The sequence below is a fragment of the Myzus persicae genome, unplaced genomic scaffold (assembly GCF_001856785.1).
Source record: "Myzus persicae strain clone G006 unplaced genomic scaffold, MPER_G0061.0, whole genome shotgun sequence".
In the NCBI taxonomy this organism is placed as follows: Eukaryota; Metazoa; Arthropoda; class Insecta; order Hemiptera; family Aphididae; genus Myzus; species Myzus persicae.
The window spans coordinates 870,399-894,193 of NW_019101569.1; the positions used below are offsets into that span (position 1 = coordinate 870,399).

The 23,795-nt window shown below is 27.3% G+C and overlaps 3 protein-coding genes and 1 long non-coding RNA gene across 10 annotated transcripts in view; 3 read left to right on the forward strand and 1 right to left on the reverse strand.

Moving 5' to 3' along the window:
• The window catches only part of LOC111029722 (probable vesicular glutamate transporter eat-4), a 32,612-nt gene extending 17,551 nt beyond the window's left edge, over positions 1 to 15,061 (forward strand). The window contains exons 1-12 of one of the 3 annotated variants that reach the window (XM_022308860.1): positions 6,958 to 7,125; positions 9,580 to 9,713; positions 10,294 to 10,366; positions 10,936 to 11,136; positions 12,686 to 12,768; positions 12,952 to 13,052; positions 13,524 to 13,641; positions 13,724 to 13,898; positions 14,000 to 14,208; positions 14,308 to 14,548; positions 14,633 to 14,760; positions 14,838 to 15,061. In XM_022308860.1, coding sequence (XP_022164552.1) covers positions 10,977 to 11,136; positions 12,686 to 12,768; positions 12,952 to 13,052; positions 13,524 to 13,641; positions 13,724 to 13,898; positions 14,000 to 14,208; positions 14,308 to 14,548; positions 14,633 to 14,760; positions 14,838 to 15,005 — 1,383 coding nt within the window. In that variant the 5' untranslated portion in view covers positions 6,958 to 7,125; positions 9,580 to 9,713; positions 10,294 to 10,366; positions 10,936 to 10,976 and the 3' untranslated portion in view covers positions 15,006 to 15,061. Of the gene's footprint in view, positions 1 to 6,957; positions 7,126 to 9,579; positions 10,367 to 10,898; positions 11,137 to 12,685; positions 12,769 to 12,951; positions 13,053 to 13,523; positions 13,642 to 13,723; positions 13,899 to 13,999; positions 14,209 to 14,307; positions 14,549 to 14,632; positions 14,761 to 14,837 lie in introns of those variants that run through there. The other 2 variants (XM_022308861.1, XM_022308862.1) reach the window with 2 other exon arrangements.
• Positions 3,635 to 4,581, forward strand: LOC111029724. Its single transcript, XM_022308863.1, has one exon. It carries the CDS (start codon positions 3,765 to 3,767, stop codon positions 4,395 to 4,397), a length of 633 nt encoding a protein of 210 aa, XP_022164555.1. The 5' UTR covers positions 3,635 to 3,764; the 3' UTR covers positions 4,398 to 4,581.
• A 2,405-nt stretch (positions 15,062 to 17,466) lies between the features above and the next one.
• LOC111029720 (vesicular glutamate transporter 2-like) lies at positions 17,467 to 23,795 on the forward strand. 5 transcript variants are annotated; one of them, XM_022308857.1, is made up of 11 exons: positions 17,467 to 17,967; positions 18,070 to 18,101; positions 19,998 to 20,210; positions 20,627 to 20,697; positions 21,051 to 21,127; positions 21,488 to 21,608; positions 21,694 to 21,853; positions 21,925 to 22,184; positions 22,290 to 22,548; positions 22,658 to 22,785; positions 22,854 to 23,126. In XM_022308857.1, the coding sequence occupies exons 3-11, from the start codon at positions 20,057 to 20,059 to the stop codon at positions 22,908 to 22,910; spliced, it is 1,287 nt and encodes a 428-aa protein (XP_022164549.1). In that variant the 5' UTR covers positions 17,467 to 17,967; positions 18,070 to 18,101; positions 19,998 to 20,056; the 3' UTR covers positions 22,911 to 23,126. The 5 variants fall into 5 exon arrangements, with proteins under 5 accessions (XP_022164549.1, XP_022164546.1, XP_022164547.1 ...); XM_022308854.1 differs by having other exon boundaries at positions 17,468 to 17,967; positions 23,019 to 23,795; XM_022308855.1 differs by having other exon boundaries at positions 17,468 to 17,960; positions 23,019 to 23,795.
• On the reverse strand, positions 18,318 to 20,091 carry LOC111029727. The gene is made up of 2 exons (XR_002604037.1): positions 19,976 to 20,091; positions 18,318 to 19,606 (listed from the first exon to the last, which is right to left on the reverse strand). It is a non-coding gene; the product is annotated as an uncharacterized LOC111029727 (long non-coding RNA).

Genomic DNA, 23,795 nt, shown 5'->3' on the forward strand with positions numbered 1-23,795 from the left:
ATTTGATTAGATAATTTCCTTGAGACTGAGTGAATTTAGCCTTTGCCAAATGAAAATTTGTTTTTGGGGCATATGTATTAATTTGAAATTATTGACATCTGTTTGGAGCCGATCAGTTGATAGGATTAAGTTTACGATGGTAAAATTCGTTATTTAATATAAGTAAATAAAATTGATATGAACCATTTTTTTTATTTTTTTAACTATGTACAAATTCATACCTGGGTTACAATAATACCTATTCACAATTACTTATTATATTGTTATAATCATTAGCCGCAGTAATAATATAGCTCACCTGTACATAACACAGTTAATAATTTTCGAAATTCGATGAATTAAATAAATAGCACAATTTCTTTCAAGACTATACGTGGGTGAAACCCGGTAACTCAGTTTGTTATAATATATGAAATTATCTAAAATTACTTAAAATTATAACAAAAATTCAATTATGCGTACATTTGTTTTGTCTATGTTGCACGTGTGTCAGAGAGAGAAAGAACATTGAGCTGACATCCTCTTAAGTGAGCCAATAATGAGTAGCTGTTTTCATTAAATATTTATGATTGCAATTTATCTAGCCTCATTAACGCCAGTTATTCTATAATTGTGAGAATTACAATGTATATGTAATTTATCAATAAAAAAAATATGACATAATATATACTCATGTCATTTTTAAATACCTATACATTATGGGTCGAAGTGACTGAAAACATCATATACGCAAGGTTATTTTTGTTGTATGGTGTTCCTTAAAAGTTACATCGAAATAATTATTATATCAACGTATATTATACCTACTACCTATATTATATTTTATTTAATGCTTAAGCACTTGTCATATAATATTATGATTGTATTATGCACACAGTAACTGTCTTTATCGAATAACTGTTTAGTATTTATGTGTTGAACATTTTATCTTGTGTGTGCATAATGTACACATATCGACTATGTATAAATCGGTGTCCTTCAGTGAGTATAACATAGGTCAGAAATGTATTTTTTTATAATATATATATTATAGTCGTTCAAATGGTCAATGGACTGTGGATCATTGATATTTCAGCGTCAAATAACTAAAGCAGATTTTTAGAGGAAGCGAACATATTGTTATTATCATGTGGTATTAACGAATATCGGGCATATACCTGTGGCGCATAGGTGAGGTGATAGTATAGTTCGTATTCAGTATGTACTACCAAACAGAGTGTGTCTATCACAAAACGACTATTGTACGCCGAAGCAGCACTTACGTTTTTTTTGTATATTTGCAGTTGCTGCACTGACTCTCGCGTTGTGTTGAGGACAGAGGGGAAATAGCCAATAAGTGGGTAGAAATCACAACAATAATAAACTATAAAGCTTAAAAATATAATAATTGACAGACGAAAACAATTTTTTTGGTAAAAAGAATCATGTACATTATAAATGAATAAATAATTACATAATATAGCAAGCACACTGAAAATAGTGTGTTTGACTCACTGACAACTGACAAAAGTATGTCTAAATATCGACCTGTATGGCAGTATCCACGACGTCCTTACCGATAGCGGTACTTCGCCGGAACTTCGATGCCGGACAAATCTCCGAAGTAGAAGTGAAAACCTATTCGGGAGAGACTGAAGCTCGGCAAAGTGAGAACGACGGTCCAGCTGGATCTCCGGGAACCACGTGTAGTCTGTAGGGCGGCCCGTTTGGTATGGTGATGGATTGCGGATGCAACACAGTCGCGATGTCAATAAACCATCACACTTAAACACTTTTGAATTCTTAAACCAAACCAGTTGGTAGGCGATAGACAATAAGCAAGGAAACTTGGAATATAAACCAAAAAAAAACAACAACCACCGAATCGGCACTTGATGCATGACAGGGCGCCGGGAACGGTCGTGGACGTACGCTTCGTTCAATGGCCGAAAAAATAAGAGAGAGTCGGTGGGCAGCGACACGACTTTATGACCAGATCAAAGAGTCGGTTTGGATAATAGAGAGGCGAGATGTCATCGGTTCGCCTTTAGGTAAAAGTAGTGGCGGCAAACCGGGTCCAAGTTCGAACAACTATTATCAGTTGACTATCTATACAACGTTAGACTACATTTTTCGGTTTTGCGAGGCCATTTATTTCACAAGACATACAATTATCTTACCTATCAGTACTGCATGATATTTGATATATTTGATTGTATATTACACGGCTATTTCAGGCTGTTGTAAATCAAAAAACCTAAGAGCAGTACAATTAACAAACACAAGGCAATTGTATGAATGATAATAATTAATAATGTATAAACGAGCTGTTTATTAAAATAATATACTGTTTATTTTACAAATTTAACTGTGACGAACGACTTAGGTATAAACATACTGTATAGTACACGATTACAATAATTGTAATAATTGTAATTAATTATTAATAATTTGTGATAGTAATTAAATTCTAAAAATTTTTTATCTAGTTTTTATTAGCCAGTAGTTGGTTACAATTGAATGTTTATAGGTACAAACGTCGACATTTATTTCTACAAATAAAAACCTACGAATGTTCATAAAATTATACAATAAATTCACAACAATACAAAATAGGTGTACCTTAAATTAAATTGTATTATTGACGGCTTAAAATGCCTTATTAATTGTGTGAATTAATTATAATAGTTTACTTTAAAATTTTCAAGTACCCGCGAATAATACATTTAAATTACACCAAAATAGCTATAAATGTTGTTCTTCGTTTAAATACGTATACAATTTAGTCCAAAATTGAACTTAATATGTATATAATAATTATAAAATAATTGTCTTGTATATATTTTATTACAGTATAAACTAGTTTTAAGAAACCTCGACACCTCGTTTAAACTGCTTAGCTAAAAAAAGTATCAACTATATCCAATTTGGTACCAAAAACCGATAAAGATAAAAACCGAAGTATTTTTATTACTGCTCCAAAAGGTGACGACATTTATTTAGATAAAAACTTTTAAAGAACATGCAATAATAGGTACCATTGTAAAACTAATAGATTCATCAGTATTGTAGGAAAATATTTAAACAGTATTACCTATATTATGTTACAGTGTTGTGCACATATAACACTAAAATTATCTAGATAAGATAACCTCATTTTTATATAGATAGAAAAACAGATCATTTTACAGTTTCTAGGTTTTTGAAGCCTTCATAAATTAAATTATAATACAAGAAGTGCGATCACTGAGGGTTTCTTTCACATACAAATTATATTTAAAATATGTTATAAGCATTTAGTTCTAATTTAAGAAAAAACAATTTTAATTATGACAATTGCAATTTATGATACTAATTTCAATATAGTTCTGTATTTAAATAATATATGGTAATGTAACACTTATATCGACTATATCGTAAACAAGATAATGATACTACCTAATAGGAATAGTAACTTACGATGGTGTTTATTTTAAAAATTGCATGACAATAAGTACAAAAATTGTAATTACAATAGAATTTATAGGTATACTTATAATATTATTAGATAAGACTTCAGTCATAAGTAAAGAGTTTATCATGTTATATTAATTTAAGAATGTATAATAATCGCTGTTAGTTTTTGATAATACACTAACACAAGTATCAAGTAGGTACATTAATGTATAATTAATCAATATTCATTTTTTTTATTCTGAACGAATAATTCTTAACAGTTAAATATTACGTTATTACAATTTAATCTTTAATTTTTATTTTTTGTGGTGTCTACATTAACAATAACTATGACAAGGAAACCAAGGATGTTATACACATATTTATTTTCAATTTTTATAGTATATACTTTCGTCGGCTCTAGGACATTACCAGTAGAATCAGCAAGAATATTGGCAGTAGAAACAATTGCTGGCAGAAGTCATTGGAATTTCGTAAGTTCTATACTCCGTGTCTTGTCAAATAATGGCCATCATGTTACTGTGTTTACACCATTTCCCGAAGGGCAACGAGACAACTATGCAGAGGTTAATACAACAAATGATCATGCAACATATGTAGAATTGAATTTAACCGATACAGTAGATTTATGGGGAAATCCAACGGCAATGGTCGAATTCATAAGAACTAAACGTATACCCGTGTGTGATGCAGCGTATAAAAGTGTTGAGTTAAACAAAATAATGGAAGAAAAAGAAAATTCCAACTTCGATCTACTCATCATTGAAATACTGGGATACGATTGTGAATTATATTTGGCTAGTAAATTAAACTCGCCTTTGATCTATTTGATTTCATCGCCAATGGTAACATTTCAAGAACGATTAATTTCCGGTGACATCCCAAACCCAGCAACGATTTCACATTTATATGCTAATCACGCCATTCCTAAGACATTCGTGCAAAGATTTTCAAACACCTAATTATTGGGATAGAGCATGATGCCTCTGAGTGTTGACAAATGGATAAGACAGTATACAATTAATAGACCATATAATTGGATAACCAATACAGTTCAACCATAACTGACATCTGTAAATACTAAATAGTCATTTCATAAGCGAAGTTTCGAGACCGTTTCCACAAAATGTTATACAAGTGGGTAGCGTACAGTTAAAATCGCCAAAAAGTATACCAAATGTAAGTAAAAAATGCACATATACGAACATACAAGTATATTCCCTGCGTTTAATTTTATAATAGAATTGGTTTGAACCCTTAGGTTGCAAATAATCATCTTAAATCGTTTTATCAAAAATTAACAATTTCAATCATTGAATATATTATTTTATTTTAGGATATATTTGAATTTATTGAAAATTCTCTACATGGAGTTATTTTGTACACATTAGGTTCAATGGTGAATATGTCTACATCACCTGATAATATCATAAATCCGCTGAAGGATGCATTCGCCGAAGTTCCTCAAAGAATATAATGGACATTTTTTTTTTTTATTAGCTTTTTATTTTAAATCTAACTCAACTATTACAATATATTATGGAAATACGATGGTGAAATCTTGAATAAACCAAAAAATATATGATAAGAAAGTGGTTCCCTCAACGAGATACTCTGTGTAATATAATTTATTTAAATTCACTATGTAATATAATCTATATGAATATAGACTTTATTTATAAAGATGTATTTTGATTTTAAGTGCCCCTCAAATGTAAAATTATTCATCAGTCATGGTGGTATATCAGGAGTCTATGAAACAGTGGATGCTGGCATTCCAGTACTCGGATTCCCTTTATTTTATGATCAGCCAAGAAATATAGCTAACTTTGTCAATGCTGGAATGGCCATTTCCATGGATTCAATTTTCTTAAATAAAATATTTGCATAAAGAATTAAAAACAAAGATAAGTTATCCAATATATAAAAACAAATGTTTGCGAATTTAATATAAAAGTTTCTTGTTGCTACTAACGATATGTTTTTTTAATACAACCATACAACAATATAACAATCGTGTTGCTTTTATTTTCAATTTCAATTTTGTGGATATTGGAACTTGAAAAGTTTACAAAAAAAAGTTGCCCACAATTTAAGTATTATGAGTTTTGATATAATTAACTGGAAATTACATATAAAAAAAAATAAATGAGAAATCTTGTATTAAACTATTTAAACTTCAACACTTAGTTTCTAAAACAAATGATTTTTTTACTAAAAAAATCTTATTCACATAGATATCCACAATGTTAACGATTTGTATAAATATTAATTTTCTATCCATCTGGCATCTCATGATTATTATTATGATACATTGTATTAAAAAACATGCTAAACACATAACAATGATAATATTTTATTTATAATTATTCGAATTTCGAAGACGTATTCTTTACACAAGGATTTTATTTAAGGAAATTGAATAGAATGTAATTTTTTTGACTCATTTATTACGATTCAGTTAATATTTTAAATGTTTAACTTCCTGGCCAATTTATTACATTTTTATATTAAGTATAATTATATTATAAGTACTTCAGGAAATATTTAGATTATTTAGAGGTTACAGCTCATGCACGTCAACCGTTCTAAATGTATCTATTATTATATTTTAGAACTCATGGCTACTATTCAGTACTATTTTTTAGCTGTTCCGCAGTTAAAACATATGATACACTCTATCATCGTTGAAATAAAATATCACTGTGAAAATGATAATATTTAAAGTGTTGGTACTTCTTGGATTTCTCTCATTATCTCAATCAAAAAACATTTTTATGCCGAACTTGCCTATGGTAAATTATAATCTTCTTGTTTTTGTGGTCAGATGTTTTTTTTATATAATTGTCATTGATATACATAAATTATAAACTACATTTCTAAATAAATAGATGTTTATACTTTATGTATATTAATTTCATTACAGGGAGAATATCGTGTGGTGTTTGAAAAAGTATATCCTTGTGAATCAACAAAAAACCATTCAATTCAATTGAATATTTTTATTAATAAAATTACATCAAGTACAAAAGAGTATAGAGGGAATATTACATTTTTGGTACCTTTTGACGATACTCTTACAGTAGGTACCTATATTATAATGATTAATTTATTATTCGAATAATTTAGTGAAACATTCATCATAGACAAAAAAAAAATCATATCGTTGAATTGAATCTTATATAAAATATGAAATCAAATAAACCAACCAATTCATTTATATTTTTATCGAATTTACTCTTATTACGTATAAGCACACTAAAAAATTATTTGCAAAATCTTAATTTTAATAATTACTTCACGAAAAACAAATATTTTTTGCTTATAGCAACTATAATTAACTATAACTAAAATAGTTATTTCAATTATTTTCGTTTTTTGTTTATTGATTTAGTTAATTTTTTTTCATTTATTTCTGTTTTAAAGTTGGGTATATATTATATTATGGTATATAAGTTGGATAATTTTTAATTTCTATTGAATTATACATTTTACTTAAAGTAATATATTATTTATTTATAGATTGATTTGAATCTAGCGTCTTGGGGTTCAACTGGTGGTTGGATACCAAATTCGAATTCTTTAATAACAAAAAAGGCATGTAGTATTATGAAAAATCTCGGAGGAAACGCATGGTTTACATTTATAAAGGGGTTTAACTTTCCAACTCATAGCTGTCCACTACCAACGGTAATGTATAAAAAACATTACGATCAATTACATATTATGTATTTTTATGACGCCCACTGTAGATGTATATTATTCAATAATTTGATCATGGTAGACTTAATATTTAAAAAAAAGATGGACAAGTGGATACCGCTCTGGTGTATTGTATAGTTGTCGAGTATGTCATTGTAATAATTATGTTCATTTTGAAATCTTTAATAAATCATTGTATACAAAAAACCATTCTGAGCAGAGATGGTGAGTCCACCTAACAGACTTGAATAAATCATCTAATTTAACAAATAAAAAAAAAAATTGGTAAAAAGTCGAACATTTCTCATAGTTATAAATAATTCAAAAAGAGTGAAAATATTTTGAAAATGTTATATGTAGTTAATGAAAAACGTTAAAATAAACATTTGTTAAAAATTAAAAGTATCTGCAGTTATCAGTTTCTGACTTTCCGAGTAACTTCAAAAAAATAACATTTGCTTTGCCAAAAATTGGTTTTGCCCAAGAATAACAATTTTCCTTAATTTTTTTTTTTGTTTTTCCGACTATTTTGAAAATTAATGGTCAATCAAATGCACCAATTAGACTCACTTTCCTGTTAAAAAATATATTGAAGTAGAAAATCTGATATAAATTTACTTTACTAAAAGTTGAGGAATAGTTGAATCTAAAATTAATATAAACACTTTGACTTATTATTATACTATTTCGGTATTATATTTATCTATAGAGAAATTATAAAAATACCGAGTGTGTGCTTCACCATCAAGTTAGTATGTATTTGTAAAAATTTATCTCCACATTTTTACAGGGCACATATATCACATCGGGGATTGACTTAAAGAAATTTGAAGACAATAACTTTCCCAAAGTATATTTTTATGGAAAATATAAACTGGTGTATAAGGCCAATAACGTTAAAAATAACTTAATTGGCTGTGAAGTTGTGGAGTTTAATTTAATACGACCATGGGAAACTCCAGTTTAATTAAGTTGTATAGAAAAAATTAGTACAATATATTATTGACTTATTGTTAAACAATGAACACATTCTTTCTTTTTAATATTTAATTGACTTGACGTTTTTATCCTACTTACATATAATAAAATAGATGTAATTGTTATTTTCTATTTTTTTAATATAAAGTATTTGAGAAAATTGAATCTCATGTAACTTATTTGATGTATTTTGCACAATTAGGTTTAAATGTGTACATTTGTTAATTCCGGAACAACTTAATAACATTTTTCCCGTTAAAAATTATAATTATATAAATACTTCCGGCAATATTTAGAGGTTACTGATCAAACAAATCAATCCCTTTAAATAATATAACTATCAATAGTATATTTAATAACTCATAGATGTTATTCATTGTTAATGTTAAAAACGTATGATACATTATAATATTATATATAGTTGTCAAAATAAAATATCATCTAGAAAATGATAAAAATTAAATTTGGCATTTAAGTGCATAAATTTTCTATGCATTTTCTTCATACTTTTATCTATTACTCTCACTGCATAGACAATATTATATTGACTATTGACTACGATAAAGTATATTTTTGGAAAATAACAAAAAATCATTAAATTAAATTAAATTAATATTTTAGTAAAAAGACATTAGTAGTATAACTGAAATTAAAGGGAATTTATAGGTACGCCTTATGTCCATAATTTTTCAATAAGTAAAGGTACAATGATTAATTTAATATTTGTATTATATAATGATGTTTCCATATTATGAAGCATCGTATGCAATAAAAAAGTTCTTTGTAAAAATTAATTTGTGAAATACAATTTCTTCATATACAAGAAGTCCTGATTGGCAATTAGACCAAATTAACGAAGTGATTGGTTAGAGATTTTTAGGAAGTATACCTACTAGTTAATTGTTGCTTATTAGTTATTTTACAATTTGAACTTTAATGAAAAAAAATGGGAGACATTCCCAGCGACACGTTAACACAGTTACATAGTCCATAGATCATGTGCTACAAAAGTAGCTTGTACATAGGTAGGTACTTAAATATACTTGTGTATTAAACGATATGATAAAACAATTAAAAATAAACATTATACACAATAATTTCAATTTGATCTTCATTACCTATTTTAGTATCATTAGTTATCAAAGTGTGAAAAGTGAAAATCATATAAGACCTTACAATATTATAATATACTGCAGTGCTTTTAAAATATAAGTTGCTTTCATTCAATTCAAAATTCAGCTGATTTTAAAATTGTTTTACTCTTAATATAATTATAAGTAAATATCTCTGAAAATGGCTTCATAAAAGTTTTATAAATTAAAAAAAGATTTTAAAGAGTTTTAGAAATATATTTTTTAGACCATGTTAATAGGTAAGCTATTTGTCATATATTACAATAAAAAACTGAATGTATTTCGAACTATAACTACTATTTTCTTTAACATACTGTATAAAATCCTGCAGTGATGATGTTGTGACGGTTTGAACTTGAAGGAGCGACATTTTGCTGGTTCAGCGATGTTTGACAAAATGCAAAGTCTTAGATATTGTCGTCTAGGCCATTGGACCGCTGGTGATGATCAGCATGGTAGGGCAAGGTAAATGAAAGCACAACACATAATATTACTATTGTTGTATTAAAATATTAAATTATGTTTTTGATGTATGTTATAAGGTATAGTATTATTGAGAGGGAAAACTAAGTTTGCAATATTGTTTAGGGGGTTTAAACAATGTAACTTTACAACCATCAGGCACACCTAAACTGGAAATATATATATATTATACTAACGATTTTTCGCTCAATCGAACATATTATTTTCTAACCATTTATGTTCTATCATTACCGCTAGTACGTGCATAATCGTATTATGAAAAACATAAAACGCGATTACCGCTATACTTTACCATAATACGATTCAAATGTGATATTATGTGCAAAACAAATAATAGCCTGAGGCGCATATCATTTTTTTAGTATCTATTCTATAGTCCCCCCTACGATTTTTTTCCACTTTGTCCATACTGCTTTACAATATATTGACGAATCTAATGAATGTATGGTATTTTTAAGATAAATATTTTTAGATATTATACACTTTAATCATAGTTATTTTTACCAACACTGCACAAATGGATTATGTACAATTTATACCTATATACTTAATATAATTTTAGTCGGATTCAGTTTTGCACACGTCGGAAACGTACCATACAGGTGCACACACGAAATGTTTAGAAAACGTCAAATGTAAGTGCAATTTATTATTATAATATAAGTAGTTAAATTAACTACTTATTAAAGGTACATGATAGCCGAAAGGTACATGTTATATACTTATATGATTATGATGTTTTTTAAACTATATAGAACGAATTCATTAAGTGAATGCATATTTTATGATAATTTATCAATTTGCGTTCTTGAATTAATTGTTCTTATTAAAACGGCGTTAATATTTTTTAAGACATAAAACTGCAAACATTTGAAATTGTAGTATACAAATATAAAAAGTTTTTTTTAAAAAAACACATATAAAGTAAAACAGTTAAACATTGACGTTAATATATTAAATAATATTATAAAAACATTCTATTCACTGTTAAAAAGACTGAACACGTTATTGGAGAAAAGACAGCAACCACTATTATTTCAAATAAAACATTTTTTTTACATTAAGTTTTCAACAATATTTTTATGTTATACATTTATAAAAAAAATATCTATGTTTAAAAAAATATACTGTTAAAAATAAAACTAAGTTCTCTGTACACTATTATAGTATAAATATGAGATTTGACTATAAAAAAAATGCACAGCGCAATCTGTATGCCAGCCAATTTATTATAAGAAGTGGAGGATGAATCTCGGGAATGACGAAACCATTGAATGGATCTCTCCATCTCAATTCCAATTACAAGAACAACCGTCACAATGGTCCAAATGCATTGCCAGATTTATTCGTTTGAAAACTACATATTGGAACAGAAGATATGCAATAGTTTTGCTTGGACTTACTGGTAAATTTTATATAGCAATATGTTTTCGATAAGAATTTATCCCACTAACAATGACCATGTCAAATTAAATATTTCATAAAATATTGCCATGTGTTATCTGCTGCTGGTAACGCTTAGACTTACTGCCTACTTAAATTCAAACATTACCTAATATTTAAGTTAAGATAGAAAAGTGTAGACATTCTGTATGCAAGATATAAAATCCTCGCAATGCTTAAACTCTGTTGTTACATTTACAACCAACTCTTTAAGTACAATATTCTAATATAATACATTTAAATAATTAATTGGTTAGAAGGTAAACAGTGATTATAATATTAGCTTGTATTAATTATAGCTGAGTTCTCGTTGATAAGTAACTGTAATTTATTAGGTAGGTATCACTCAGTTTTTTTTATTTTGAATTCATTCATTCTGCAGATACGAAAATACATAAGGTGTAATTTATATGTCTAAACATACATAATATATATAATATATATATATATATATATGTGTGTGTCAATGTATGCGTGTATAGTAAACTGTATGGTGTTATAATCCACACTTATTCACCTTTTTTTCTAAGATCCTAATATAATATTGTAAATAGGGTAAGAGCTGTAACTGACCCGTGTTTGAAAAACAATATTTAATTATTGAAATTATGAAAATAATTTTTTTTCGGTATTATCATAAGGTTTCATAGTGACATGCCTCATATTGAGGTTATTTGGGATTTTAAATTCTTGTCTGGCCTCTATGAAATGTTTACAATGGATATTCATCCATTGTCTTAGTAAGTATTCACTTAGATCATATACATAATACTATCATGGATAGAGTCATATGTACACATTTCCCGATATTTGAAGCACATATAAGCGACGAGTCACCCTTTGAGATGTGATTTCTACACATGGGTATGTATACTCGTCACATATTTATGCTAAAAACTGCATTCGCCCTGGGAATTCATGAGTGATAATAATTAGTGATACAAGCGATAATGAGTGATAAATATTATGTAGAACGACTAGAACGAGTAAACTCGAGCAGGCGCAGATAACGCATCTCAACGAGAAACCATAGTCGCTAATATGTACTTCAAATTGCTTACTTAAGCGAGATAGACTATGGCTCCATTCATAGTACCTATATGATTTTAGAATGAATATGTGTTTGATTGCGATGATTGAGTTGTAAGAAGCACATGTCGGTGGTTTGGTTTTTCCCATCAGGTATCAGTGAGTGATTCTCGTGTGGCCAATTACTTAATTTTAAGTCTATTTAGTATGGCCTTGTATTTTCGGCTTAAATTATTAGGTTTTGGGCCAGATTGGACTTAGTTCATTGTAAAAATCTCTCTACGTACATAATAACTTTAACTTAACTATGATTATAAGCTAATAACCATGTAATTGATGTTATAACAATAAAACAAACAAAATGGAAAATAATTAATTATTTTATAAGTTGGAAATAATTTATACAATTTGGAAATTAAGTAGTAGTGTGTATACAGAATATTTTCAAATATTCACTTGATTTATTCGATTTGTTTCCATAGGTATCGCCATTTCGTGGATTCAATTTATTTTATATCCATGTTCGGTTTCTGTGTTTAATGAAAATATGAAAAAACAAAATAAAGTAAGTAGGTACCTACTTGCAGTTATAATATAATAATTATAATAAAATATTAGTATTCGAATTCTATATTTACCGCTAATATAAAAATGAGTGTATCAAAAATATAAATATGCAATAATACTTAATTTGTAATTTTACATTTATCCATTTAAACAATATAATGCTACATTATTATAATTACAGATTCACACTGCCGATTATAATTGTTCAACCTACAAAGTTAGTGGATATTTTATGGGGTTAATACCTAGTGGTGTTCTAGCCACTGTTTATCCTCCTCACAAGTAATCGATCGATTCTCAAATATAATATCCTTTTAATATATATATGGCTAGGATTTATATGCAATATAAAACATAGTATGGCCATTTTTCTATAAAATATGCTAATATAATATAGGTACAAGACAAGCAAGAAAATGTCTTCTTATTTGAATATAATAATTTTAATTTAAAATAATAAAAAAATTCAATGTTACTCTTGAGTTCTGACAAAAAAAAAATAGACTACAAGACATTTATTACTTTTCGTATTGGTTCAAAATAGGTATGCAAAATAAAAATTACTTTACTATAGTTTTTGTAGTAGCTATAATTAGCTATAACCAAATTCAATTATTCCAACATGGATGCAACAACTGCAACCACATACTTATAAGTTATAACAAATTAATGTACATAAATCCTAGTCCTATCAGATATTACACCTAAAAATCATCATGATGCAGTGTTATAAACTTATAGTGATATTTTTAGAATTTTAGGGGTTTCTATCGTCTTATTTTCGATTGGTCATATAATTCTACTCATGAGTATGAAATATTTAAGCGCTTACATGCATTGTTTCACACAATATTACACATCAATGGCAATGGTAAAAATAACATTCTTCATTGTGAAGTGTGATTTTATGGTAGGTAGGAAGTAATAATGGTATGCGTATAATGTTAATCTAGGCCACGATTATTTTGTCAGTTCACGGAACTTTGGTATATTCAGTTCCACCGAACAAACAGTCAATACGTCATGTTCCAATAATATTGTGCTGGATGATATGTAATGGTGGAAGTCTCAGACCTGCTACACTCAACGAAAACAACTTATTTTTTTATGCGGCAACTCTATTGTTTGGTAGATATACTCAACAATTAATTATTCATGCTGTCCATTTGAATATCAGAATAATAATCTCTTATATTATGATATAAATGTATAATAATACGCTTCATTAGGAGTGATTGGATTGCTGTGGTATCTTTCTTGGTTGTATATGTTCAATGGAAATCGACTTTATCGGAGCCTGAAATCGCGATATTCATCTAATTTTTCAGACATACCATGGAAATCGTTTTTCACTTCAAAGCCCTTGCTTGCGATTGCCTTATTATACGCTTGTGATGATCAGCTTAATCAAACAATTGATAGTGTTGTTTACGAAAGCGTAAGTATTTTTTTTATAAACTACAGATGGCTTATATTTCTATTTTAACAAAAGGAATATAATATTATATTGTGTTTACATACATTTTTGACCACACAGGAAATGTTGGAGTTGAGAAAATACACTATAATGTTATTGTTGCTTTTCGTCGTCCTGGTCGAGATAATTCCAGAAATCACAGTGTCCATTTCCACCATCAGCGTTAGAAAGTTTTGGAGTTGCTCATATTTTAGTTTAATGGGTATATATTTTTTTCTGAAAGCCATTTTAGGCTACAGTCAAAAAACAGATAGAATATGGTATTGTATTTTAAAAGAAATGAAATATCTTTATATTTTTGGTAAGTATAAATGTATGTGAAACATATAATATGAAAACTATTTTTATAAACTGTTATAGATCCAAATTACGTTGTTTCTTATAGGATTTTACTTAAACCACTTAGATATTGCACCAAAATATGCTAGCTTACTTTATAGCTTACTGCTGGCCATCAATTGTATTTCCAAGTTTTTGTTGGACAATGTCGTAAATATTTTATTCAGTTCTTGGGTAATAAAATAAAAAAAACTTGAAATTTCGTATTGTTATCAAACAAAATTAACTGTTATAACCATTACTCAATATAGATACGTAATGAAGTCGAAACTGGTATCTTCAAGGGGACAGTATATTTTGCGGTAGCTGTGTTTTATGACATTTTTGCTTCTGCGGATGTACAACCATGGGCAGCAAATAATCCAGTAGAAGGAAATCAACAACTTATGGTTGAAATCAATAATTATAATAATTATTAACCATGTACATGTAATATAAGGATTGTACATTGAAATAACATTATTATTATTAAATACTTTTTACGTTGTTTTATGATGGAAGTTACCAAGTACTGGGTCGTAATATTAACCTAATTTATGTATGTTCCAACAACTTTCATTGATGTTTAACGATCATTTAATTTTAATTTTTCACTAATTATCTCATTTTTGTTTTATTTGATGACATATTCAAATCATTTTAACATTGTTTGAACTATTTATGGACATTTACAGTTTTTTATTTATACAATTATGGACAGTGAATACCAAAAGTTAAACATTTAATAGTCACTTAAAGCTTGAAACTATAACACTTCATGACTTTTTGTAGTACTTACATCGTGTGTTTTTTATCCGTCATCATATTTTTGAGCAGTGAAAATTATATTATTTCATCTATGAAAGTGATCATATTTTGATAAAATTTTCAAAAACTATTAAAAAGATATTATTATATAATACTAAGACACATATAAGACTCTTAATTAGTTATTTATAGACATTTTTGAAATGTTGGTTTTTTTTAAAGATATTTATAGTTAATTATATAGATGTCGAACAACATTTTATGATCGGTAAAAAAGTTATAAATATTAATAGAATGTTTCTCATATGAAATTTATTCTAAATTAAAAGTTTGGTTGAAGATAATGTTTTGAAGTTCAAAATGAAATTAGGTAGTTATGTAAGAAAAGGATTTTTAATTATTTTGTTGTAAATTTAAAATCTTATTCGTAGAGACATGAAACTTAATATTATAATAACTTAATACTTAAATATTATTTTTTATACATTGTTTAATATTTTTACACTATGTAATATTCAAAACATTTAGATTAATTTTAGGATAATTCCTATTAATAACAAGTACCTGTTCACACTGTTCTGTGGTAAGACAATATTGACTCAAAAGTTAATACAAATATTACATTGCACAATTATAATATTGTCATTGATATATTGTTATAATAATTCAATATAAATATATATATATATAAGAAATTCGTGTTAGTTACACTATTTTTTTATTTATAACTCAAAAACTTCTGAACTGATTTGGCTGAAAATTGGTGGAGAGGTAGCTTAGAACCAAGAGACGGACATAGGATTTTAGTTACAATTCAATCAACATACCGTGAGTAGTACTACACAAAGTAAATAGATTACAATAATTAATAATATTAATATCATGAATAATATACTTAAAATAATATAGGCTGACAGCCCGTCTTTGCCAGTACCTACTTATTATTTTTCGTATTCAATGATATATCATTATTCATTGAATTCAAATTTTACCAACACATTACACTATTACAGTGATGTTAGACAATGACGAGCAATTACCTAATCTACTTACTTTTTTTTCTATATTTAATTTGAGTAAAAATCGTACAATTAGAGGAAAAGATTGCTAATTAAAAAAAATGTTTTCGTAAGCTAAGTTAATAAGTTACAATTAAATTAACTTGTATGTTTTAACTCAATGCCAAACCTTAATAATTATTATAGTATTCTGTTTCACTATAATTGTCTTGTTAAATTTATCTTCAAAATACTTTCTTATTCCGATAAACATTTGCTTTGTATTAATTTGTATTTGTGTATTTTAATTTATAAGAGAACTATCTAAGTCAATAACTTTTCATAGTTTCGACCCGTTACTAATGCATATATTATTTTAAGGGCATAATAATCTTTTTAAAATGTATTTATACAATCGAATGAAATACTTTGGAACGTACAGTTGAACGCAACATCAACAAAAAAATGTCCAGTGTTACTTTTAAATAAGTACTAATTAAGAGTTGAAACTAATTTATAGTATGATGAGTATGATCTGACATCTAGATCTAAAACATATTATCATACATTTTTTAAACTAATCACTCATGTTGGTATATTATTATAAATTATTTCATTACACATATTTGTGATTTAAAAGTTTGTCACATAAATATATAAGTACGGGGCCTACTAGGGTCTACCTAGCTACCTAGCCTGTTACGGGCAATGTAAAAAATGAATTTTTTTTAACCAACTAATATTATTTTTTATTATTGTTATTATAAATTATAGTCATAACCGATTTAGAATTGATTTTTTTTTAAAACAAACATTATTAATTTTGTTCATATATCATTATAATACAATAAACTCTGCATTTTTTCAAACACTGCAGTGTGTATAAACATATTTTTGTTACTTATCGTACTGCCTATTTAAAAATCAAGTGTAGAAAAGCAGACAGACCATGTTATTCTAAGTGCCACGCTTCTAAATCTTGTTCAAATAAGTAGGTAATAATAAAATTATAATTTATTATAAAATTAAAATGATGATACTTGTTAATTTTTTTTTGTCATTCCATCAAAATATTCGTAATATTATGGTACAACTGCACATTTTTAAATGCATAATTTATTACGATTTACTGCATGAACGTTTTTTCAGTAATAATAATACAAAAAAAAAATAATATTATTAAATAGTCATTATACATTTATTTTAAGCACAGTATAATGCTAAGAATATTTTGATGTAGTAAGTGCATATTCTATATTTGACTTTAGAACAAAATGTATTAACCCGATAAGATTTAAGAACAACAGTAAAAGGAATGTTGACAACAAATCTGAAATCGTTATCCAGGCATATCGTTATATTACATTACATCATCACAGAATGTAAAAATGCTTTTTTGATTAGTAATACCTAAATGATAATATTTTCATAGAATTTATAACTGTCGATCTCGTTAGTTGTATTGAATAAACTATACTCAAACTGTAATCTTGTCTAGTAGACTACCAATTAATTTGATAATAAATCTAGGTATTGCATCAAATTTAGTCTTATATATTAAAACTACATATAAAACTTCAATATTAGTCAAAAGTTATATTTCTATTTTTCTACCACTAGATTATATAGGTATTAGGTAAAATACATTTGTATAGTTTTATTTTTTACAGTTATTAATACAGTACATGAGTTATGTGTTTATGAAGTAAAAATCTTTATATTTTATTCTTTTTTTCAGAATATTTGAGAACTTATTCAAGCACAATAATTGTAAGTACATACCAAATATTAGGTACACAAATAACCAAGATTAATAAAATTTACTTGTTATACATAGAAAGCTAGGTTAAAAAGTTCATTTTTAAAAATCTTTTTTATTAGACTTGTCTGTTTATTTATATGTATGTGTTTGTTGTCAATTATTTTAAATTATCTTCTTAACTCTACCCTGAGCTGAGGTTAGGTAATTTTTTTAATGATATTATTTAATTATAAATGGTGTTTTCTTAAATTCCAAGCATTTTTTTTTAAACTTGGAAAAATAGAAAAAATTAGCATATTGCATATAGACAGAATAAAACCAATTTTTATAGTAACTACTTGAAATTATCACCAAATGTTAAACTGTTATGAAGGCTATTTATTTAGGTTGTAAAATATTAAGTATGTTTGACTGAACCACATATATAAGCAATCAACATGTTTCTTAAAAAAATGTTTAAAAATTTGGTATTTTAAATTTTTCAAAAAAAGTTAGCTTCAGATTTAAATTTTTTTATTTTCAGTATTAAAATATAAAAATAAACAATGTTTTACTATTTGTGTAAAATTTAGTGCAAGCGTCTTGATGAGACCAAAAGTAATTTAATATTCGTTATAAATATAAATTTATTTAATAATTAAAATTATAAATTAAAAATTTATAAAATGTGATTAGTATTCTAATGTCTATTATGAATTTTTTCCACTATATAACTTCTGTTTGTAGAAATACTGTCAAAATAGTTTAAAAATTAATGAAATATTGACCATTTAATATTTCAAAAAGATGGGACCCCGAAATTCTACTACTGAAATTCATTAAAAAATATAGAAGAAGATAATTTATGGTCAAAAATTTGACATGGCTTTAAAAAAAGTTTTACGCATGAGCGAATGTAAGTGTCACAAAAAAATAGCTTAATTATTTGAAAATTTGTATAACTATGTTTATTAGTAAGTAAAAAAAAACAGAACTCAAATTACTGTTATAACATATTCAGTATAATATTATGCTAAATTTCAAGAAATTGCTTATCGTGATCACACTGTATATCAATTAAATTTTTATATCCAAAGAATAGTGCATTAGTGCCTAAGATAAGCTAAATATTTGCAAAAATATAAATGTTTGGATTTTAGTGCCTAGTGGTATATTGGTTATGCACCTCTGTAACCTAATTGGAGTTTTGCTAAAAACTTTGACATGAACATGTTAACAATGTTGTAAAGAAAGGTTAATGGAGTCAATGCACTATATTTAATAGAATGGCATATACTATCGCATAAATAATGTATATTAAAATTATCGAATATTAATACTTATAAAAGCCAGTTTTAGATTATGAGCGCCGAGCGGAGTGATGAATGCATTGATTTTAAATTGATTTCTGTTTTCTTTTTTATATGGGTTTGTGTACGCCATAAGTAGTTGAAATGATGAAATTTAAACTTCGGTGAGTACTACCCAGTACATTGTATCTTTCACCCAAATTTTCAATAGTTTTCAAAGGTACCTAGAAAACAAAACAAAAATTAATAAAAAAAACGGGGATTTTTCAACATGTTTAGACTTTTCAACAAAATCGATTTCAGTTTTTGGTCGAACTCTAAAAAAAATGACCTTAAATACATGATAACTGAATGAATACTTAAGCATTTTTTTTTACAAAATACAATTTTCAAAATACTTTAACTCATGTTGACTTATTACAGACATTTGCATTTTTCAATTTGTTTTTTTTTTAATGACTGTTAACAAATAAATTTGTTAAGTGTCGAAAACCCTGAAAATGTAATAGAAGGTTCCTCGTAAGTTGTTGTAAATGTATGTTAAAATAAAAATTGATCGACACCTCATGTACAGCAGAGCGTTACCCACTTACCCGCTTTTTACTTTTTCTTAAGTCATCGCAGTTGATTGAAAAGGCAACGTTATCCCACTAATTTGTTGTAACTCGTGAATCATGGAGCTTGGGGAAATCGGCATCAGAAGATTCAGCTCTACGTCTCAAATCCAAACACCGGAACAAATGCCTTCAAGATTTATCGACAGGTTTATCCGTTTGAAAACTACATATTGGAACAGAGGATTTGCAATAGTTTTGCTCACATTTATAGGTAAATTGTAAAGTAGTTTGATAAGAATGTTCCATACTAATTACATACTATTAAAAATCATCATGTTCTACTAGAAGATAGCAGTCAGGTGACACCAAGTGGTTTTTTTTTAGTTTAGGTGGAAAGGTCGGGACGTAATTTATAAAATGGTAAAATCCAATTTAAATTTATGTTTTCTTTTATATAAATAACAATGTTAGAAACTCATTAAATTAATTTCCATTATACAAAAACAAATTATTCAATCCAAATAATTTGTAAGTAGACAATTAATATTTGGTATCTTCCATTAATTTTATTATAGTTATATTATCACTCAATAAATAATAAGTGTAATTTTTTTTCATCTAAAATTTCGAATTCAACATTAGTCAGATACTCAGATCATATTAATGTAAGATTATTGTTTTATACAGGTTTAAAAATTCTTCAAATAGAATATTTATCATTATTTTTGAGTTTAAGCGAGTTGTATGAAGAAAATTATGTAAGTACCAATTAAATCTAATAAAGCCGTAACTGATAGGTATCCAGAGGCCCAGAACTGGCTTTTTCAATTAGAACAATTTTACCTGCACATATTGTTTCTTATCCATTTTTATAAGTATATTCTTAAGTTTTCATTGAAACATCAACACTAAAAATAAAAAGTGTCCAATATCTACAGTAAAAAAAAAAAATGTGCTCCTGAATATTTTCAGTTCTGACTTTCTATTGAATAATCGTTTCAAAATGTTTTATTACCGCTGATTATATACTTCTGAGTGTATTAAGCTAATTAATTCTTCAATACCTACTTTTACATTAACGTTATACAAGTTATATTTTATAATATTACAGAGTCCTTACTGTGGCTATGGAATGTTAATCGGTTTTATACCTGGCGGTGTCTTAGCCACTGTTTATCCGGCTCACAAGTAATCAAGTGATATCATTACATTATAATATACATATTAATAATAGTATATGGGGCTAGGGTTTATAATATCAATATAATTTCTACTTTGAATATAATAATATTAAATTTAAAATGATAATTATTGCCACTCTGGAATTCCGACGATATATTTCGGTGTATTATTTGTATTTTGTACAAACTATTAAAATATTCGAAAATATAATTGTCCTCAAATACAGGTTAGGTAGTACATGTTTGACGAAATTGTTAACTACGCACAACTTAATTGCATTGTCAGTTATGCAAACTGTAACATGTAGATTTCCTAGCCCTACTTAACATGAATGCAGTATACTTAATTTAATTAATTTATGTACAGCATTTTTGGGATTTCGTTCATCGTATATTCTATATATCATTTTATGGAAGTCATGAATACAGTATTTTTCTTAAACGCTGACTTGCATCATTTTTTTCAATTTTGTATGGGAATGACAATGGTAATGATAAGATTCTTCAGTATCAAGTTTGAATTTATACGACAAAGTAATACATTTATAATATAGAGTTATTAATGTGTCCTAGGCCATGGCATATTCGGCTCCTCACAGGGTTTGTACATTTTGGATTCCACTGAAAAAACAGTCTTTACGTTATGTTCCAATACTATTGTATTCGATTTTCAATACTCAATTGTGTTATTATATCATCAACTCATTTTTGCAAAACATAAATGGATTAATTGGTAATTTTATAATTAAATCATGAAAGATTAAATAAGTAAAAATCACTTATAATATAATGTACTTTTGTTAGTTCTTTTTAGGTTAGCATGGTTTATTTTGTGGTTGTACGTGGTGAATAGAGATCGTTCTCAGAGCCTATTTAGACCATGTAGAGATTCGAACAATGTGCCACGTTCTTCTGGAATCTCTATCATATCCTTAAAAAGGTCAATCATTTTGGACATTCCGTGGAAGTCGTTTTGTACTTCATTGCCCGTCATTGCTCTTGTTATATCATATATATGTAATACTAATGCAATTTATATACAAGAATCTTACTTTGCTAAATCTGTAAGTATTTTTATAATTTTTTTTTTAATATCTCACTAAGTATTTATATTTAGCTAAATCATCATTACAATTTTTTCTTATACTCACACATGTTGGTTTACACAGATTAAATCATCTGATCAGCCTTTGAGAAATCACTCCTCGATTATGTTATTACCCATATTCGTCGTATTAGAATTATTTCCGGAAATAACAGTATGCATATCCGTCACAAACGTCAGAAAGCTTTTGAGTTGCTCAATTTGCATCGCAATGGGCGTGGAATTCTTGCTGGAAGCTTTTAAGGTCAATACTTTTTTGCTTTTAGATAAAAACGAATTGTTCAAATTCATTTACAGTGAAATGAAATATTTTCATATTTTTGGTAAGTTTAAACTCACATGAAATGTATTTCACATTGTAATATATTAACGATATGTACAACCATTTTTTATAGTGTTTTATAAATCAATTTTACGTCTGTTTGTTTATAGGGATCGGTTTAAACCATTTGGATATCGCACCAAAATATGCCAGTATAATTTTTGGGTTCCAATCGACTATATTTCACATTTCCCGGATCTATTTATTCGATATCTCAGAAATATTACTCATTGCTGATGTAAATAACCCTAACATTATTCAATTTTTTTTTTAACTTTATGAAACCAGGTCTTGTTCAAGATATAGGCGAGAGACAATCACTGGTGTAGAGTGGCATTTTTGAAACGACAATATTTATTTTAAGTTAAATTATTTAAAATTATTTGAGTGATGGCAAGTTTAGAGCAGTATTTTTGCTTGAGCCCGATTTTCTGAGACGAAATTACCCGTCTTTATTTTATTTGATCATAGGGACGTGACGATTTCCGAATTCATATACTGATGGCAGTAATATATATTTCCGTGGCAGTGTTCTATGCAATTTTCGGTTCGGCGGAAATACAACCATGGGGAGAAGATAAGACAATAAAAGATAATCAACAAAATATGCATGATGAAGTCATTCTACCTGCTGTGTGATGGATTCATGAAACATCGAATTTTCGAGTCGCATCATATTTTTTTTATGCCTTCATAAAATAAACAAACTAATTTATTGTGTTATCTTTATATGTATACATATAATTCTTCGTTATATTTTATGTCTGTACCTCACTGAATTCAACCTAAACTACTATATCGATTTTGATGAAATTGCTTGGGCGTTAAAGTAGTTAACTTGAATCAAAACTTGATTAGATAATCTTAAAGTATGCATAAAATCATCGCATTTGGGCTTTTGAATAAAGTAATTATATATTCTTATAACAAATATATGAGAGTTGAATATATGTGTGTCATGGGCGTAGGTAAGGGGGGGTTTAAACACCCCCAGAAATTAAATAAAACAATCTTGAGCTTTTTGTGAATTTGTTCGAGAATATTATTAACTCGCATATTATTTAGGATTTAGATGAAAACCCCCTCCAAAAATATTTCCTACCTACGCCCATGATGTGTGTAGCTTATATATAGTAGAACTTAATCTTGGAGGGAGGCTGAAGGCTGTAGCTACTAAATTGTATTACGTGAAAGGTATCCCGTGGGGCAGTCTTATAAGACATAGGTAGTTTTAAAAGTATTCAAGTA

Bases quoted from the DNA above. Each gene is read 5' to 3' on its own strand.
- LOC111029724 (XM_022308863.1), top strand. From the start codon at position 3,765: ATGACAAGGAAACCAAGGATGTTATACACATATTTATTTTCAATTTTT.
- LOC111029720 (XM_022308854.1), top strand. From the start codon at position 20,057: ATGGAGCTTGGGGAAATCGGCATCAGAAGATTCAGCTCTACGTCTCAA. The intron at 20,211-20,626 runs GTAAATTGTAAA...TGTTTTATACAG, and splicing joins AGTTTTGCTCACATTTATAG to GTTTAAAAATTCTTCAAATA. The intron at 21,854-21,924 runs GTAATTTTATAA...TACTTTTGTTAG, and splicing joins AAACATAAATGGATTAATTG to TTCTTTTTAGGTTAGCATGG.